General features: G+C 58.5%; 1 protein-coding gene across 11 annotated transcripts in view; it reads right to left on the minus strand.

Moving 5' to 3' along the window:
* Positions 1-20,569, minus strand: part of DCTN1 (dynactin subunit 1) — a 42,042-nt gene that overhangs the window by 17,336 nt on the left and 4,137 nt on the right. For 2 of the 11 annotated variants that reach the window (XM_090139987.1, XM_090139984.1), the window contains exons 1-4: positions 18,858-19,081; positions 14,795-15,043; positions 12,649-12,727; positions 10,748-10,779 (exon numbers count right to left, since the gene is read on the minus strand). In XM_090139987.1, coding sequence (XP_089996113.1) covers positions 10,748-10,779; positions 12,649-12,727; positions 14,795-15,043; positions 18,858-18,890 — 393 coding nt within the window. In that variant the 5' untranslated portion in view covers positions 18,891-19,081. Of the gene's footprint in view, positions 1-2,067; positions 2,166-8,402; positions 8,424-10,747; positions 10,780-12,648; positions 12,728-14,794; positions 15,044-18,857; positions 19,083-20,569 lie in introns of those variants that run through there. The other 9 variants (XM_090139980.1, XM_090139981.1, XM_090139983.1 and 6 more) reach the window with 9 other exon arrangements.

Raw genomic sequence — 20,569 nt, forward strand, 5'->3', positions numbered from 1 at the left:
TAAGCAGCAGCAGGAATTCCTTGCAGACATGAGCTGCTCACTGCGTTTTGCTGAGGCTAAACCTCACTCTTCTCACTCAGACCATTCTCTGAAAGGCTGCACTAAGCAGTACAGAGAGGAAGACACACATCTTCCTGAACATCTTCTGCTCTGCAAAGCCAGCTGGGAAAATGCAACGAGAACAGAAGAGCTGAACACCTCCATTACACAGCACTGCTTTGGGAGCTGCAGCACGAGCTCTGCTGGAGCACTTTGGCTTCTTCTGGAAGTCCTGCTACATACAGCCCTGTTACACACAGCTCTGCTGCACACAGACCACGCAGAGGGACAATAAAATCCCCAGGAAACACCTCCTTGGGGACTCAATGGTGCAGACTTCAGCCCCATCCCTGCACACAGCCCGGCTCAGGGATGGGCTCTGGCTGTCCCTGCTCACTGCAGGGGTCAGGCGGCCTCTGAATGTGCCCTCCAGCTGGAAACCCTCTGCTTCTGCAGCTCCCGTGGTGCAAACCAAACACTGCCCAACAGGGACACATCTTGGTGATGTTCTTCGGAAGGCGACCACGTGGAACAACAGAGTCCTGGTTTTATGCCTCCTCTCCCAGCACGGCCTGCTGTGACGTGGAAGGAGGCCGTGGTTCGTGCACTGCTGCGCCACTGTGAAGAGCCCATCTGCCAGCACTGGGCGACTGCCCCGTGGGGAGGGAAGCAGCAGTTCGGCATCTGTGGTCCCCGCTGCACTCGTGAGCACCTCGCAGAGCGGTGGCTGCTGCCATGCTGGCTCCTCCCTCCCAGCCATCACAGTCAGCTGGTGCAGCTCTCCTCGCCCGTTCCCGTGCAAGGAAGTGCAGCCGGGTGGCACACAGAGCCCTGCACGAGGCAGGGCGTGAAGGGATGCTCTGCTGGGCAGCGGGGTGCAGGCACTGCAGCTTCTGCACGGCTGCAGGGCTGGTGTAGCCCAGTGCAAACACCGTGGTCCCCTGGATCCCACCATGTCGTGCACCAGCCCACAGCAGCTGGCACCACCTCATCGGTCACCTCGCAGTGTGCAGGAAGGGGCTGTGCTGACAAGCTGTGTCGGACCGGGCTGGCACAGCTCTGGTGCTGCCAAGAGCTGCTCTATGGGTCACGGCTGGGATCTCCTGTGGCTCTCAGGAGGTTCCCTCTTGGGCAGCATGCAGCCCCGAGCATCACCCAGCACGGGGACAACCTGCCATCGCCCCATGGGCACCCCCAGCTCTGCAGCCCTCCCAGGTCACACCAGATGCACTCTGCACAGCACCACAGTGTTCCCAACAGCTGGAATGCCCCATGCATGAGCAGGGCCAGGTGCAGAGGAAGGGAAAGCAGCAAGAGGAAAACCAGGACTGAGCCTGGAGCAGTGCAGGGCTGAGCTGAGGACTGCCGAGCGTGGCTGCACCCACCGGGCACTGCGGTACCGAATGGCCCATGGAGCTCTGCTTTGGATGTGGTTCTGGGGTGGAGGGCAGAGCAGGGCAGAGCAGGCAGAGCAGGGCAGAGCTCATCGCTCTATTTGGTGAGTTCAAGGTACCACATCCAGAGACGAAGATCAGCAGTGATGCTGTGCATTAAAGCCGCAAAGTCTCCTTGCTGATGCAGAGGAGGCCTTCGGTTATCTCTATTTCCACTTCTTCATATCAGGCAAAAAAAAAAAAAAAAAAAAAAAGCATCCTCCCAATTTCTCCTTAACGCCAGCAGTGACATCCTGGCCATGCTAAAAATAAGCATGCAGGGCAGCAGAGCAGCACAGAGCAGCACAGAGCAGCACAGAGCAGCACCGCACCGGGCAGAGCCGCCGTCCCCCCGCCCCGCAGCAGCGCGCAGCTCCCGCAGCACAGCACAGCACAGCACGGCACGGCTCGGCACGGCTCGGCACGGCTCGGCACGGCACGGCTCGGCTCAGCACAGCACGGCACGGCTCGGCACGGCTCGGCACAGCACGGCTCGGCTCGGCACGGCCGCCCCCCGTGAGCCCCGAGCAGCGCAGCGCTGCGGCCCCGCTCCCCCCATCTCCATCCCCGCATGCGGGTTAGGGCGCGGCTGTACCTTCCGTGCGGCCGGTGCCTGCCTCATGGCGGCGGGAGAGAATGGACACGGAGCCGTTAGCGCCCGCCGCCTGCAAATGGCCGCGCTCCGCGCTCGCCGCCCGCAGCTGCCGGAGCCCCGCGCCCGCCGCCCCGCCGCCGCCGCCGCCGCCGCCTGACATCAGCGCGGTGCCGCCCCGCCCCGCCCCGCCCCGCCCCGCGATGCTCCGCAGCCGCCGCACGGCCGGACCGACCCGGAGCGCTCCCCCCCCCCCATCCCCGACCCCCTCCCACGATGCCCGCCCACGGCCCCCCACCGCTCCCAGCACCGCTCCCCCCCCCCCCGCGGCAGCGTTTCCAGCACCCGAAGGCCCGGCATCTCCGCCCCCCACCTCCGCCCCGCGGCCCCATCGGGAAGGCGAGCTCTGTCCGCGGTGCCCGGCGCTCAGGACCCCACGCCAACTCGGTCCCAACACTAAGACCACGCGATTACATCCCTACAGAGACTTTTTTTGTCCCTAAAACCGAACCCCGTGTTTTTACGAGACCCCCGAGAGCTCAGCGCTCCGAGGTCGAGGATGGGAGCGTCGGATAACGGGCTGAGATGGCGTCGGATGGGAGAGCGGGGTGAGGAAATTACAGCCCCGGCCCAGAGCGCTGCACTGCCCCAAAAGGGCCTTTGGGCAGCTGCTCGACGGGAGGCAACCACGGCTCAGCAGGGGGAGCGGATGGCTGGGCTTTAAGGACCCTTCCATCCCAAAGCCAACCATCCTATGGTTCTGTGATCTTTAAGAACCTTTCCAACCCAACCACATTCCATGGCTCTATGATCTTTCAGGACCTCCCCAGTCCAACGTTCCTATGGTTCTGTGATCTTTCAGGACCTCTCCAACCCAACCATTCCACAGTTTGTGATCCTTTCAGGACCTCTCCAACCCAACCATCCTATGGTTCTATGCCCTTTAAGGACCTCTCCAACCCAACCATTCCACGGTTTGTGATCTTTCAGGACCTCTCCAACCCAACCATCCTATGGTTCTATGCCCTTTAAGGACCTCTCTGCAAAAAATTTCAGGCCATTTTTCACAAAGCAAACCCTGGCAGCTGAGCATCCTCTGCTGGCCCCAAACAGCTCCAGCTCCTGCTGCTCTGAAGGCCAGCAGAGGAGCCCACACACCCTGGCACCGCACGCTGCCCAGCCAAGCGCTGAATCACTGCTCATCAGCCCACATTCTCATCTCATCATCTGACTCCATCCAGCCCTCAGGGCGACTCAAAAGCACTCAGCAAAGTGAGCTCAGCTTACATGCCCCAATCAATGCCCCCCAGGGATGGAGCCTGGCTCTCATTACACATCTGAGCTGCTGGGGATGGGGTCACGTCAGCATCCCCAGCCCCACCCCGCGCTGCCCTTGGGGCTGCTCTGCCCCCCGGGTGCCAGCACTGCTCTGTGTCACCCCATAGAGAGAGGGGACAGGTCCTGGCAGCTGGAGACCAGGCAGAACCCCATTTGGTTCTCAGAATCACCAGGTGGGAGGGGCCATAGGGATCATCATCTCCATCACAGGACAACGCCGTCCAGGGCCTAAGGTAACACAAGGGTGTGAGACTGGGAGCAAGGCACGGAGCAGAACCCCCACTGCCATGGGGGGCGCATGGTGGGGCAGGTCCAGGCCTTCGGTTCCTCTTTCAGGTCCTGTTGTGTTGGGTTTTTTGATGGCTCGTTTGTAATGGATTCTTGTGGGCTTTTTTTAACCAGTGAAATCCTTCCAGAGACGTCAGCATCATTCAGCTGGCAGACAAAACAGCAGGTGGCTTCAGCACAGCGCCCAGAAGAAGGGTGCAGCTGAGATTTTCCTATAGGACAAGCACTGCACCACTAGATTACGCCACTGAGGAAATGTGGATATCCCCCAAAGATATCACATTAAGAGAGGGAGACAGAATTAATGTAGCAAAGAAGGCATGGCACTTGGTTGTAACACCCCCAGCGCTTCCCCCACCAGCAGTCAGGACCGCTGCTCTCTCCAGCCATGCATCACTCCTGATCCAGGACCTGGAGGTGGCAACCCTCTCCTCTCCTCTCCTCTCCTCTCCTCTCCTCTCCTCTCCTCTCCTCTCCTCTCCTCTCCTCTCCTCTCCTCTCCTCTCCTCTCCTCTCCTCTCCTCTCCTCTCCTCTCCTCTCCTCTCCTCTCCTCTCCTCTCCTCTCCTCTCCTCTCCTCTCCTCTCCTCTCCTCTCCCCTCAAAGCACTCACACAAAGCAATGTGTCCAACCCAGAGGAGGTGCTGCAGGAGTTCAGGGCACCGCAGCACTCACTGTCACACACCATCACTCCTATCTGCAAAGTTAATTAAGGACAGAATTACATTTATCTGCACCAAGTCAGCCTAGTTTTCACAGTACTATCATTCACATAAACCTAGATTAAGTTCACCACTTCTCAAGCATTAGCAATTTTCTGCAGTTCAAAGGACAACAGCAGCCTGCAGTGAGTGACCTCCAAGGCAACGGCCACCCGCAGCCCAGCTGGACCCATCTCTCAGATACAGACACCAACCAAGGCATGGCTGCAGCCCCTGGCACCAAGCTGTGGGCTGGCAGAAGCCGTGGGCTCCATAGGGCAGGGGCAGCCAGCCCTCCACACCACACCTCAGTGCTCACTATCGCTGCCAGGCCAGCCAGCCCCAGTCCCAGCGGTGCCTTCCCATCTCCCAGGCCAGGTGGTTTTTCCCATTGCGGATCCCTGAGCGCTGCAGAGGTGTCCAACTCGTGGTTCAGGGCCTTGAAATGGAGTGCACTGCTGTCAGTCCTCTGCTCCCCTCCTGCATCCGACCGCTTCTCCTGGCTGCAGCCACCCCCACAGCCCCACACCCAGCTGGCATCACCGCACAGCCATGGCTGCGACCCTCCTGTGCAGGATCAGCTCAGCCCCAAGCTGGGTTCTGCCCCCAGCACTCAGCTCTGTCTGGGGAGCCACACTGACCTTCTGGCCACATCCATGCTCTGCCCAGCTGGGCCCCACACAGCATGATGAACCCAGAGCCCAAAGGACACCCCCAGCAGCTCACCTGCCCCGATCCCAGCTGGTGATGGCACACTGGGGCTAAATGGGGGCAGCTCCCTGCAGGTGAGCAGTCAGCCCAGCAGCCCCATGGGCTGTGCTGATATCCCTGCTGCAGCAGGCAGGTTGGAGCCTTTAAGGCCCCTTCCATCCCAAACCACTCTGGGATGCTGAGGGCACGGTGTGCACCAACAGCTCTCGGGGTCTGGCCACCAACTCCAAACTCTGGGCTCCCCACACCCTGTCCCTGTGGGCTGTGACAGGCAGCAAATCTTCGCCCCATCCCACTCCACCAGCGCAGGCAGTGCTGTGTGTCCCCTCAGACAAAAGCAGCCCCTGTGCTGGGCTGACGGCACAGGGAGCAAAGTGCCGCCTGCACTGCTAGAGGAGTCGGGGGGTCAGGACACTGCAGTGAGAGAGGGAAGGCAGAAGCTGCTCCCACAAACCAGCCCCTTCCTAAGGCACTCAGCTTCCCAAACCCACAATGTCTGTGTCCTACAGCCAGCACAGAGCCGGCCACACCTCCCAGAGCCGCCCTTGTAAGCAGGAGGAGGAGATGGGAAAATGCAATGTCACAACTGAAGTCAGATGCTTCTGAACTGCACTTTAAAAACATGCACTGATACCCAAGAGAAGCGATTCGTGGAGGAGCTGTGCAGCTTAGCAGGGACTCATAGCACCACCAGAGATAATCAGATTGCTGTGTCTTATCTCGGGCCAGGAGCAGGCACGGTCTGACAGCAGGGCTAAGCTCAGCTCGTTTCACAGCACCTGCAGTCTGCACACTGCCCTCCCTGCAGCCAGCACTACAGCAGCCCTGGTGGCCCAGGAGGCCCAATGCTCCCTGGGGTGCAGGCACACAGTGGCCAGCAGGGCAGGGAGCTGCTCGGCCCCTCTGCTCTGCCATGGGGAGACCACATCTGGAGCACTGCGCCCAGTGCGGGGCTCCCAGCTCAGGGCAGGCTGGCAGCTGCTGGGACCTGGAGCAGCTCCTGGTGGGGGCAGGCTGAGAGCCCCGGGGCTGTGCACGTGGAGGAGAGAAGGCTGAGGGGATCTGAGCAGTGCTGGTGGGATCTGCAGGGCGGGGGATGGGGCCGGGCTCTGTTTGGTGCCCAGTGCCAGGACAGGGGCAGCGGGCACAGCCTGCAGCCTGGGGAGCTCCCGGCCACGAGGAAGAACTGCTGTGCTGTGAGGGGGGCACAGCCCTGGCACAGAGCACAGGGGCTGTGGGGTCTCCTTTGGTACCCAAAGCCACCAGAAGGGATGCTTTGTGTGCAGCTGCTGTGGGGAACGGACTGGGGGAGTCCAGAGGTCCCTTGCAGCCTCCTGCAGGACGTGGTGTGGGCAGCTCAGACGTGAGGCACGCTCTGTGAGATAATCGGATTACTCCTTCCTTTAAAAGATTAATAGGACCTGAGCCGACCCCCTCTTGTTTCAGAGCAGCCATCTGGAAGCACAGCCCCGCGCCCTCACGGAGCTGCAGAGCCCATCTGCTGCCCCGGCACTGAGCGGGGGGACGTGGGAGGGTCATACAGGACCATGGGATGGCGGGGAGGGATGAAGCTGTGCTCATTATGGACCCGTTGTGCTCTAAACAAAACACTTAAAATCCAGCTCCAGCTGGAACACTGAAAGCAGCAGGGATGCCGCTGGAGCAGGAACAACGCCAACGCATCGGACAGCACCAAACAGGCACCACTCCAGCTCTGGCTGCTGCAGGCCAGCTCGGCTCACAGACCGGGCAGCTCACAGCTTCCCTGAGCAAAACACAATCACCGCACTTTGCATTCCTTCACACTTCTCTGCCCGGCCCTTCCTGCAGCCCTGAGCGCCCTCCCCACTCCAGACACCAGCCCCAGCGCCAGGCAATGCCAGGTTCTGAGTGAGTGAGAGCTCACCTGGCACAGCCACGGCCCCCCCACAGCACGGGGCTGCCCCACAGCTGGAGCCCCACAGTGCTGGCACCACGCTGCTGTCACAGCACGTCAGACCTGCTCCTAACGAGTGCCATGGCGAGGCTCCAGGACAGCAGCAAAAGCAAGGCAAAGGGTGCAAGGAGAGGGGATGTGGCTCGGGGAACGGGGACCATCTGGCACAGGAAGGCAGCAAGCAGCAGCCTGTAATGCGATTAAGTCTATATTTAACATGCACAGAGCTACCTCAATCTCATGAATGAGGATTTACCTGCTAATAACGTTGGTTACTTGTGGCCGTGCCAAGCAGGCCTTGATTCTCACATAGCTGGGCAACACCAAGAGCAGTGGAGGAAGGGGGAGCGGAGCGAGGGACAGCCTGAGCCCTGCCTGCACCCTCCTTCCTCCACGCTGCGCCTGCAGGAAGGGCTCTGCACAGCTCTCAGCACACTGCTGCTGCTACTGAGCAGCACAGAGCTGTGAGCAGATGGCAGCATGACGTGCAGGCAGCCCCACAGCCCAGCAGATGGGGGCTGCAAGGTAAAGAAACAAAGCACCCGAACGGAGCAGCTCTTCCCAACGACGGAGGCACAAGCAGCTGTGTGAGGACAAGCTGCACACAAACCAGCACAGCAAGAACTGAGACTGCAGGCACAGGGAATGCATACATGGCATTCCTGCCATGCCTTCCTGCCCCAGACCTGAACGGAAGCAGCTGGAAGCACAAAAGGAGCAGCAGACATCGCTGTTGGGCAGAAGACCACACAGGTACGGTTCCACTGCTTACACCGGGCTGTGCCAAGCCCAGCTCTGAGCAACTGGCTCTTCCCTCCTTCCACTGCAAACAAACCTACCCCTAAGCAGCCTGTAGGGAATTACCGCTCCCTCCTTGTAGGAATTGACCCTTCCCTCCCTTGCCCCGTGCAGTTATAGCTGAGTCTGGCAGTACTGCAGGTTTTGTGCTGGGTGTTGCACACAGGTGGGCTGTGCAGGTCCTTACCTTGGGGGAAGGCACAGCCCCAGGAGCAGGGCAGCACCACACGTAGCAGTGACCCATCCCAGGTCACCACAGCATGGCACCTGGCCCAGTTCTCACCTTTTGCTATCTCACAACAGCTCCTGCCCTACCGGAGCGGAGCTACAGATCACCGCTGCTCTCCAGCGCAGCATTACCGCGTGTTGCCCAGAAAGGCATGCAGCAGCCCTGTGGCTGCACACCTGGCCACCACACTGACCTCCCCTGCGTGGGGAGAGGTGCTGGGCTGGGGGGGGCATGCAATGAGCAGACATGCAGCTGGAGATGGAGTGGGAGGGCTGGGATGCACCCGAGGCGATGCATGCAGCTGGGATGGAACACACAGACTGTCAAAAACGCACCACCTTTTTGGGTTTGGCTCCACGCTGCATGAGGAGGAAATAAAAGGTTGAGAGTTAGAGCTCACGGTATTGGATGGCGGCAGTAAGAACAGCCCTCTGTTCAGCCACCGCCACCATTAGAGCTGGGTGTGCATTCACCAGGCTGCATGACCACGTACAACAGGAAAGAGAAATGCATTCAGACCGATTTAAACAAATGTACGGAGCCTTAACAGAGGAAAGCAGGCAATGGAGTGTGTTTTCAACCCCTCGGTGTACGCCGCTGCCACTGACCTGGCTGCCAAACTGGGCTGACACAGCAGTTTGGGGTCAGGGCGCGCTGCAAGGAACACACAGCACAGCCCCCAGCAGGGCACCTGCAGGGTTGGGGGTTCCCAGCAGCCCAGCTCCACTCCCAGCCCACACAGACCCCTGGCAGAGCCCCCACACTGCCCGCACTCCCACCCCACAGACTCAGAGAGCTGCAGGGATCCACGCTCTCACCAGGCAGCAATGAGTGCCCTCCTCCCCTACAGAACAGCCCGAGGTGCTCCCATTAGAACGGACATAATTGCTCATTTGCATCGAAAGGGAAATTTTGGAATGCCCACAATGAAAAGCAGGGCAGAAGGCAGGCAACTCCAACGCTTTCACCCCAGCAAGGAGCAGTGGGTTGAAGCAGCCCTAAGCTCTGCATTCAGGAACTCTCAGCCTGGTGGCTCATCCAGCAACCCTTTGCTCCCCAGCAAAGCCCACATCCTGCACTGCGATGCCCCTCCCCTGACACCAGCAGGAAGCCATCCCTGCTCCGTGCCCTGCACCATCAGTGTGGGAGAACAATCCTGCAGGGGGGTCCCTGAGTCCCGGGGCCGCAGAGCTTCTGTGCTGCACCCACCTATAGGAACTGTCTCTTGGGCAATGGGGCTCTGTCACCAGAGCTGAAGAAGTGCTGGGACAACGCTCTCAGACAGCAGTGCTGCTGAAGCCAGGAGTTGGACCTGATGGTCCTTACGCGTCCCTCCCAACTTGGGATGCACAAACTCAGGCCCCCCAGGACCCATGGCACTGAGCTCAGGGCTGCAGGGTGGTGGTGGGAGCAGGGCTGTGTGCCACCAGGCCAGCAGCAGGGCAGTGTGGGGGGTGCAGATGCTGTGCAGTGTGAGCCCTGGGCTGGGCACCTGCAGGGTTGGGAATGCAGCCCTGAGGCACCGGGAACCAGAGAGCTGCTGTCAGGATGTGGGTGTGAAGGGCCATTGGGGCAGAGAGGCTGCTTTCCAGGGAGTGCAACACCAAAAGCATCCCCAGCACAGCAGCACCAAGCAGCTCCGGGAGGAGCAGTGTGACAGCACCAACCCTAATTCACCTTCAGAGCCTCAGGAAAGTAAGGGAGCAGTCAGAGGGCAGCAGGACAGCAGCCACAGCCCCAAGTGCAGACTCCCAGAGCCACATTCCCCTGTTCCACCAGCTGTGTCTTAACTCCAGTGCACAATTAAAGCCAGGAACTGAGATGCCCCACATCACAGGTGGGGAACATGGGGGGATGAGGGGCTGCCAGCACAGAGGCTGCACCCAACAGGCAGATGCTGAGCCAACAGGACACGGCAGCAGGAGGCCAAGCAGCGCTCAGCACCCTGTGAAATGCCCCGAGCCCTCAGTGGAAGGCAGGAAGGGGTTTCCCCCACCCCATACTCCTGGAACCCATTGTGCTCAGAGCAGTAAGCAACAAACGGGGACCCACTCCGATTCCTGCTGCCCTGAGATACATCACCCACGGATGCAATACAGCCACAACGCCTCAAGCATTGGGATTCCTGACAACGATGTTCAGAAGCACATGCAGGTTTCTCTGTGAGCCCTATGCACACAGCAGAGAATGCTGCTTTCAAATCCTCCAAGGGGCTCACTGCTCCCGCAGGGGTGGCTGTTTGTTCTCTCTGCTTTTTAAGGAGCACAGGCACAAAGCACACGGGCTGTGCGTGCCGCAGTGCTGGCTGAGCTTGGACTAATGAGAGCAGCACAGACAACGGCGCTGGGAATCTGCTTCTCTGCACCTTACTGGTTTCTTGTCATTAACCAAAACACTCTTAGCACCTCGCTTCCCAGGGGTTTGAGAAGTGCACTTTGCCACTGGCACTACAGAGCACTGAACTGAAAAAGGCCAAATAAGAGAGAGGCCAGAGGAACCCTGCCCTTCCAGCAGGTTTTGTGTGGGTGCATCTGTGTGCTCTCCTGGAGCTCTCAGAGAGATGATAGATGGTAATGAAAGTAAAACCAACCGAGTGGAATGTGCAGATCTGCCTCTCCACTGCCCCGTGCTGCACAAGGAGCTGGAGGCAGCAGCTCACAGCATGGGGTCAGTCAGCACTCACCAGTTTGCTGCCTTTGGCGGCATCCAGGGAATCTGCAAAGGGAAAGAGAAACAAAACTGTCAGCGCTGGCCCAAAGGAGCTGGTTTCTGTACACAGAAAGGACCCATCATGTGTCTGTGCCAGGCTGAAGCAGAGAACAAGGATCTCTGGATAAATAAAGCAGGAAATGGGGCTGTGATGGCGCACAGGTGTGGAGGAGGAGGGACACCCATGAGAGCTGCAGATACCATCTGGGGGAAAAGCCACAGTGCCAACACAGCTCAGGGAGCGCCAGGTCCTGCAGCGTGGCTTCTGTGGGAAACACACAGCAAAGCAGCACACCGACCACCGGGCTGCAGGATGAGCTCTATGGGAGCACTCCCCACATCTGGCAGCACAGCTCTGCCCCAGGACAGCCCCACACAGCCAGAGCCACACACACAGCTGGTACATCCTAGGCTGAGCAGAGTCAGCTCCCACTTCCCAGAGAGCAAATCCACAGCGTTGAAGGGCAGTGATGATGTTTGCTGCCCAACCCCCCCCCTCCCCAGGTGCTTACATGACAGGATGCCACCCCCCTAGCTGGAACGGAGCTCTGCAGCCCCCAGGAGGCCACATCCCTGCACTCAGGATTGCTGCTCTCTGTACCACCGCTGTGCGCAGCGCATGCTGCAATGTGAGCATGGAGAGGCTGCTGGGATGCTCCATGCAGCAGCACGCAGGTCCCTGCAGTGGGATGGCACAGCCTCATCCCTGCTGCAGTCCAGCTGCTCAGTGGACACAGGGCTGCATGCGGGGCCAGGCAATCTGCACAGGTACCGCAGAGCTGCAGCAGCGGTGCTGCCATTTCCATGGCAACTCCTGCAAGCATCTCCTGCCTGGCACCATCCCCATCAGCCCAATGCTCTGTGCTGCAGCACTGCGGGCTGAGAGCAGCACTGCTGCAGGGTGCTGGGCAGCACAGCTCCACCCACGTGGGGTTATGGAATCAGGGGTGAGGATGGAAGCAGGTGGCTGCAGGAGAGGGCAGCAGCACTGCCTGCAGTGACAGCGACAGGCTGGCAGCTCTTCCCAGAGGAGTGCTACCCCTTGATACAGGCCAGTACCAACTCATCCCTACAGACTCACAGTGTGCAGACCTAAGGAGAAATGGGGAAAAAAAAACAAACTCCTTGTACTGGGTGGTGAATACCAAATTATAGTAAGAAAAACTGTGCTTTTACCTGATAAGTCTGATCCAAGAGTGAAAAGATTGTACAGGTGTATATTATATATATTTCCATTTCCAACCCATCACCAACCCCTGCTGCCATGGGGCACGGTCAATAACAGCCTCATGTTGTGCTGGGGGGCTTGGGTTGGAGATTAGGAACAACTTCATTTTGGAAAGAGGGGGTGAAGCACCAGCATGGGCTGCCCAGGGAGCAGGGGATCACCGACCTGGGAGGAGCCCCAGAACTGTGGAGAGGTGGCACTGTGGGACATGGGCAGTGGGCACGGTGGGGTGGGGATCCTGGAGGGCTTCTTCAACCCTAACAGTTCTGTGATGCAGCTGAATGGTGGCTTTATTTGCCAAGCAAAGGGAAATTTCAGTTTCCAGAAGCCATGAGAGGGGAAAAAAGCAACCCCACTTGGAACCAATATATGTTCAACAAACGCTCACAGACAGAACCCCTCAGCTCAGTACACACTGCCCGCAAGCTATCCAGGGTGGGAAACTGTCAGAGCTCTTTTCTAGGATCCCTAAATGCAGCACCAAACAAAAACAGAGGCTCAGAGGAAGGGAAGCCTGCCCAGAGGGGAAAATGGCCCCAGGCACCAGCAGGAGGCTGCCAGTGGGAGGCAGGCTCAATGGCATGCAGCCAAGTAGCCCAGCCCAGCACACACAGCTCCCCACCCCACCCCCAGGCACAGCACCCCACCTCGCTTAGGGACCTTCAGCGCAGCTGACTCCGGGGTCTCTGGGGATGTCGTGTCAGCTCCATCTTCAAAAACCTGGATCTGGAAAAGAGTTAATGAGTGTGAGTGCCAAAACCACGCCTGGTCACATCGTGCACTCAGCACTGCAGCAGGCTGCACGTTGCTGGAGCAGGTTTGTATGTGAATCGATTGAGGTCTCGGAACACTGGCAGCCAGTGGGGGCTTTGGGGTCCACACTGAAAGCTGCAGGCTCTGCTGTGAAAGCTGAAGCACAGACATGTCTGAGCTGGAAGGAAGAGTAAACCACCCACAACCTGCCAGCTGTGGTTTGCTGATTGGGAAGGAGTGCCAGCAGCGTGCTCCCAAACGGACAGAAGGACAGAGATGGTGGCACAGGAATCACAGCAGTCACACCAATGCTGAACACACTGAAACCACAGTGCACAGAATGGGAAATGGGAAAGGCTTCCCTCACAGCCACGCTGTGAGCGTGCTTCTAACCCAGGCACTATCAGCTGAGCGACCTCATGAGGCACAAGTTTGCATGGCCACACAATGAGAACACAGCTGAGGAACACCCCTTGAAATTCCCCCAGCAGCACATTTCTGGAGATGAAATCTCATCTTAAATCAGAAGACTTGGAATGCTGCGAGGCTTCGTCGATGTCTGTGTTACAGGAGGGAGACAGCAGTAGGATGAGGGAGGTGGCACTGCTCCCAGGGCTTCCCACAGCCCTGCTGTGCCACAGCATTGTGCTGCCAGCACGGCACTGAGGAGCGACGTCACCTCGTGGCGCTGCACTGCTGGCACAAATTGCAATGGAGAAGACCTGCCTGCACACAGCAGATGGTGAGTTCCTACCCGCAGAACACGGATAGCAAAAGCTCAGCAGCTCAACCCAACTCGTGGATTACAATTACTGTAAGGTGAGCATTGTTTAAGGGGAGTTCTCTGACTGACTTCCAGGCACCCAGCGCTGGTAGCTCAGGGGCAGCATGCAGCAGGCTTGTACTCTGCATTAGAGAGATCACTCCCAGAGTGGTGGTCAATGGCTCAATGTGCAGATGGAGATCGGTGACAGTGGTGTCCCTCAGGGGTCAGGGCTGGGACCAGTGCTCTTCAGTATCTTCATCATGACACTGACAGTGGGATCAAAGGCACCCTCAGCAGTTTGTGGGTGAGCCAAGCTTGGGGTGCAGTGGGCACACCCCAGGGACAGGATGCCATTGGAGGGACCTGGAAGCTGAGAAGGGAACCTCATGAAATCCAAAGCCAAGTGCAAGGTCTGCACCCAAGTCAAGGCAACCCCTGCAAGGGGGTCAGGGCAAGCTGGGAATGCAGGGACGGAGGACAGTGTGCTGAGATGGACCTGGGGTATTGGTGGATGGCAGCTGGACACAAAGCAGCAGTGTGCCCTCACAGCCTTAAAGCCAGCTGTGCCCAGGGCTGCATCCAAAGCAGCACAGCCTGCAGGTGAGGGAGGGGGTTTACCCCTCTGCTCTGCACTGTGAGGCCTCACCTGGAGCACTGTATCCAGATGTGGGGTCCTCAGCACAGGAAAGACACAGACCTGATAGAGTGAGTCCAGAGGAGGGCCACAAAAATGATCCCAGGGATGGAACACCTCCCTGCAAAGGGAGGCTGAGAACTGGGGCTAACAGCTGGAGAGGAAAAGGCCCCAGGGAGAGCTGGGAGCAGCCTTCAGTACCTAAAGAGGTTGTGAGAAGGGAGATGACAGACTCCAGAGCAGGGTCTGTATGATAGGACAGGGGGAAATGGTTTCAAACTAGAACAAACTCAGACTGGGTGTAAGGAAAAAGTCTTTTACTCTGGGGTGGTGAGGCACTGGTTGCACAGAGAGGCAGTGGTGGTGCAGAGCCCCAGTGTCAGGGGATGTGGCTCTGAGCACTGATGGAGCTGTGGGTGTCCCTCACTGCAGGGAGTGGGACCACATGGCCTTCAGGGTCCCTTCCAATTCAAACCACTCCGCATTCTGTGCAGTCCCAGAAGCACTGAGCTCGCTGAAGTGAAGGACGGGCATTTCCTCCCCAGCAGTGGGTGCAGAGCCACGTTCCTCTATCGGGCCAGGCAGCCTCTGAGCCCAGCAAGCAGAGGCCATCACAGAGCACACAAGCAATGAAGAGTACCTGTGACTGCCGCACGAAGATGCCGTGGTTCTCCTCACAGGTGAAGTATTTCCTGCCCTGCACGGTGCCATCATTCTTGCCCTTGGCTTCGTCCAGGATGACCCCGACCCATTTGCCCGTGGCAAAGAGGGTGGCCCCGACGTAGGCTACAGTCCCACGGTGCCCCTTCCCGATGACCTCCACCCTGGAGCCCACCTTGAGGGGCTTGCTGCTCGCTTCCGTGCTCATCCTGGGGCCGGCGCTGGATGCCTGCAGGCAGAGAGAAACAGCAGCACGTTACCTATGGGGGATGGGAACAGGGAGAAACGGATGGGAGAGGGCTGTGGGGTGCAGCCCCGCACCCTGCAGGGCAGGGCAGACCCAGGAACTGGTGGGATGTCATTCCTTCTGCTACAGCTGCCCCGGGAGCCCCAGACAACAGGAGCACTGCCTGCTGCTCAGCACACAGCAGCACATCAGGACACAGCCCCTGTCTGGGGAAGCTTTAGAGGACTGTGGAGCAGCTTTGGCAAAAGATGAGCTCAGCAGCAGACATGGGTGCAAGTCCATGCCTTATTAGCCAGGTTATTAATGATGCCGACCAGTCCTGTGAGAGCATGGATAAGGTGCTGGGTGAGCAGCTCAATCAGAGCACTTGAGACCCTGTCAGTTATATTAGTAATCACTCACATTAAGTGCAATTTAGGGAAGGAGGGAGCAGACATGCAGTGGGATCTTCTCCCCTGCTACCCAATGCTGCCTCCTGCCTGAGGAAATCAGATGAAATTAAGCCTACTTTGCCACAGAGCTACACTAACTATACCTTTTAATTGCTGAAGTACTGCTATGCTAATCGTCTCTTCACAAACCCAGCTCTTGAAAGACACTCAGCACAGGGCTCTTCTCTGCAGCCGTGCACATACATAGCTGAAATCATTTGCACTACCAGAGCAAAGCACAACATTATGCAAATCTACTGCAAATCTGTCGAGTAGTCTGAAACAAACTGCCAGCTCAGGTAGCGCTCCCTTCCAAAGATTCATTGCCAGGGTTCCAGCATTTTCCTTCAGAAATGAGATGTGGTGCTGCACCTCTGCTGTGCAGGGAAAGCATGAGAGGCTGCCTTAAAAACAGCAGAACAGGGGAGAGAGGCTGCGTGACACAGCCCAGCAGGAAGGGCAGCTCTCCCACCACAGCTCACTGACCGAGGTGCAGGGCAGATGTGAGGAGGAAATTGTTCATGGTGAGGCCCTGGCACTGCCTAGAGCTGTGGGTGCCCCATCCCTGGTGATACGGGGGCCATGGATGGGCCCTCAGCTGCAGGGGCACTCAGCCTGCAGAAGGGGTGGGGCTGGGGGGTCCCTTCCAGCCCAACCATGAGCTGGTTCTATGGTTTTTGACCATTAAGGTCCCTTACAACAAACCATGCCGTGCTTCTATGGTTCTCTGATTCTTAAGGCCCCTTCCAGCCTAACCACACCATGGTTCCAAGGTTTTTTGATCATCAAGGTCCCTTCCAACCCAACCACACCATGGCTCGATGCTTCTCAGACCCTTAAGTTTCCTTCCAACCCAACCATGCCGTGCTTCTGATCATTAAGGTCCCTTACACCCCAACCACGTCATGATTCTATGGTTCTCTGATCCTCAGAGATCAGACTCAGAGCTGTGGTGCTGGCAGCAGCCCCTCGCAGCTCCTCTGCTCTCCCCCAGCACAGCACAGCCCCACGTGGGCAGAACCTGCCCCACAGTGCAGTCCATCCGCAGATCCACCCCAGACACCACAGCACCTCCCCCAGAAGTTCTGTCCCCATTTCCTTCCTGGCCTCACAAACACCCTCAATCTCACGGCTCGCTCTTCAGCCGTGCCATTAGATGTTATAATTAACACTGCAGCCAATTAATAACACATGGGCATGCACCACCACAAGAAAGTAACAAAGTGAGTTAACATCTTTCTCACATCTACGATTGCATCAGTGTTGAAAAACAGAATGCAATTAAGCCTAACAAAAGTAGGGCTGTGTATTTTCAGTCTCCAACATAAAAGTGCAATAATTTTGTAAATCTACCAAATAAGGTTTCTTCAGAAAATGAAAAAAACAGTCAGACAGAACGGCATGGACAGCACCAAGCTGATGGGGATCTGAGCAGTGCTGGTGGGATCTGCAGGGCGGGGGATGGGGCCGGGCTCTGTTTGGTGCCCAGTGCCAGGACAGGGGCAGCGGGCACAGCCTGCAGCCTGGGGAGCTCCCAGCCACAAGGAAGAACTGCTGTGCTGTGAGGGGGGCACAGCCCTGGCACAGAGCACAGGGGCTGTGGGGTCTCCTTCCTGGAGGTACCCAAAGCCACCAGAAGGGATGCTTTGTGTGCAGCTGCTGTGGGGAACGGACTGAGGGTGGGACTGGGGGAGCTCCAGAGGTCCCTTGCAGCCCCTCCAGTTCTGTGTTTGGAGAGGATGGGGACCACAGGGCTGAGGCAGCTCCAGCAGAGCCTCACACAACTGCAGAGCCAAGTGGCACAAAGCAAAACCCAGGGACAGCTCGTGCCCTCAAGGAAAGCCAGGAGGGACCCCTGGCTGTGGCACGGAACAACAGGAGCAGCAGTGCTGCCCCAAACGCTGCCTCTCAGCAACACACTGCTTCCCCACTTTTACCCCATTCAGAGAACTGCTTGGACTTACAAACCATTGCCTCAGTTTTGAAAGATGCTCATTAGCAGCCCCTGAAAAACAGATGTAATTCCAAGGGATTCAAGTTGTGTTATGAGTGTGCTTTGTCCCAGCAGCACTGCAGTGCTGGGCTGCCCAGTTTTGGTGACCCAGCAGAGTAGGGCAGGTTGGATCCTGCAGCCAGACCCCAGCACACTGCCCACAACACCCAGGTGGTTCTGAACAGAGGAGCACAGTCCACACCTCTCCGGGCAGTACATCCCAGGGCTCCGTCCCCTCACCCTGAGGCTTTCTGTCCCGTGCAGAAGTTTGCAGCACTCACATGGCCCCACACTGCCAACGCAGCGACTGCGCCTCAAAGTGTCACTCACAGCACAGATCTGAAGCTCTGGGCACGGCTGAACGCAGAGGCTGAGCTCCTGTGATGAGAGGCACAGCTGTGGGTTAAAATGCCATTGGCCTCAAAGCGAGGTGTGACCCGAGGCAGTCACAACAGGGAATGGACCACAGATAACTGCTCATGCTCAGCCCCACTCAGCCAGGGCACAGAGCTGCACATGGCAGGGGATGGACGGCCCCAGGGTGCCCATTTCCAGCTGCAACCAGAGCAAATCACAGGGAACAGAGCTGCAGCCAGCACTGCTCTCAGGGCAGAGCTGGCAACCTTGGTCTGAAATGTCACCTCCTCATCCTGCTGCCACGTTCAATGGCAACAAACCTGTGGGGCTGAGCAGCACCCATCAGTGCGAGATCACCTTCCTCACCTTCCCAGGCCACGGGAGCACACGGCCACCTGGGAACCTTTGGTAACACTGCCCTCAGAGCATCAGCTGCCACACACAGCCTTCACCTGCTGCTCACCTGGCCATGCAGCGCTCAGCAGAGCCTGCAGCCCCACTGCACAGCCCAGGCACTGGGACACGGCAGCAGTGCAGCACGATGGAGGCCCAGCTGGGGGAAGACCGCACCGCCAGGCCCAGCCCGGGCTGTGCTGCCTGCACTGGGCTCAGCGTGGCACAGCAGAGCCTGGCGGAGGCCTGCAGGCATTTGGGAGCTCAGCACCTCGCCACGCAGCCCGGGGGATCAGCACAGAGGAGAAAAACAGCAACGCAGGAAGGAAAACAAGGCGGAACCTTTGTGCTGAGATGTTCTGCCACGCGGAGCTCACCGACAGCTCTGCGCATCATCCTCGGTAATTACCAGCACAGAAAGACTCATTTAAACCCAAAGGACGCAGCGAGTGGCACCATTCAGCCACTCCAGCATCCTCACAGGCGCTGCCGGCTGCAGAGGCAGCACTCGGGGTGCAGCCCAGCACGACAGCACACATCTCTGGCACTGCAGCGGGTGGTGACGGCGCGGCGCCCGCAGCGCAGCCAGGAGTTTGTCCATAAGTTCCCTCCCCCAACTTACCCGGCCGTGCGGGTGCCTCTTGCTCTGGGCCATGCTGCCGTCGCCCTTTATCCCGACGAGGTATTATTCCTCAATAATGGCTCGGCTCATGGCTGGCAGCGGCACGGCGCGGGCTTTCAGGCTGCAGCTGATCTCATCGGGCCCGGCCGCGCTCAGCCGGGTCGCAGCGAGAGGGCAGAGCCGCGTTCCAGCAGAGGATGCTCCGGCACGGGGACGCAGGAATCCAGCCCAGCTGACGGAGCTGCGTACTGCGCTCCCACTCATCACCGCAGCGCGGCCCGCTGGGTCCTAACGCTGCCGGCCGGGCTGCTGCTGCAGCGTGGGCTGTGCCGTGCTGTGCAGGGCCAACCCGGGCCACAAAGCCACGCGCCCTCCTGCTCCTCCGACCGAAGCCATCGCTCCCAGCATTGGGGTACGGGGCTTTGGGGAAGCTGAGAGCTCCCCCAGCACCCCACAGCTCACGCAGCTCCAAAGCCCATCGCAGCAGCCGGCCGACAGCAGTGCCCACAGGGGAGGCAAGGAGCCGCCCGCAGGGAGCAGCACCCATCCCCAGGAGGGTCCCAGCTGGGGGAGGGGAACCCGCCGCGATGGCTGGGTGCACCAACAAACCACAGCAACCACAGCATCCCTCATCTCCCGCACAGCTATCGACAACTTCTGAATGGTCTACAAAGGGACAATGAGGATGCAAGCCTGGTGCCAGCTGCTGTGCTGCCCTGCGCCCAGCTGAGGTTTGTTTAGCAAGGAGAGGCTGGGCAGGAAGGCAGCCCAGGGCAGGGATGGGGCTGTGACAAACTGCAGCCACCTGGGCAAAGCACACTGACACCTCCCTCTGGAAGCAGAGCTTAAATGGAGGTCACGGAATCATGCAATGGCCTGGGTTGAAAAGGACCACAGTGACCATCTCGTTCCAACCTCCTGCCGTGTGCAGTAGTGTGTGTGTGTTACACAGGGACACACAGATCTCCATAGAGACTCATAGAGACCCACAGACACCCATAGATCCCCATAGAGACCTCAAGGGACCAATAGAGACACACAGATCCCTATAGAGACTCACACGGACCCATAGAGACCCACAGATTCCCCATAGGGACACACAGAGACACACAGACTCATAGAATCACAGAATCACAGAATGGCCTGGGTTGCAAAGGCCCACAGTGCTCATTCAATTCCAACCCCCTGCTGTGTGCAGGTCACCAACCAGCAGACCAGGCTGCCCAGAGCCACATCCAGCCTGGCCTTGAATGCCTGCAGGGATGGGGGCATCCACAGCCTCCTTGGGCAAGCTGTGAGTTGGCCTCACATTGCACTGGGGGATGCTCAGGTTGGAGATCAGGAGCAGCTGGTTCTCCTGTGGAGCAGTGGGGCACCAACGTGGGTTGTACAGGAGATGGGGATCATCACCATCCCAGGGGTGTTGAGGACCACAGAGACGTGGCTCTGCTGGATGTGGTCAGTGGGCACAGAGGGGTGGGGATCCAGCCTTTGTGATTCTGTTCTACAGCTCTGAATGACCTGCACTGCATGCAGCAACATGCTTCTCACTGCAGGAGGCTGCCACAAAAGAAAGTTACAACCTGTCAGCCACTTCCCACCCACCACATATGTGAGCTGAAGGTGCTTTTCCTCCCATACTCTGTTCTAAAGGCACTGCTTACAAACACACGCACGGAAATCCATCACAAAAAGTCACCAAAAGCCAACAG

This window comes from Phasianus colchicus, chromosome 4 (genome assembly GCF_987193195.1).
Source record: "Phasianus colchicus chromosome 4, bPhaCol1.hap1.1, whole genome shotgun sequence".
Taxonomy (NCBI): domain Eukaryota; kingdom Metazoa; phylum Chordata; class Aves; order Galliformes; family Phasianidae; genus Phasianus; species Phasianus colchicus.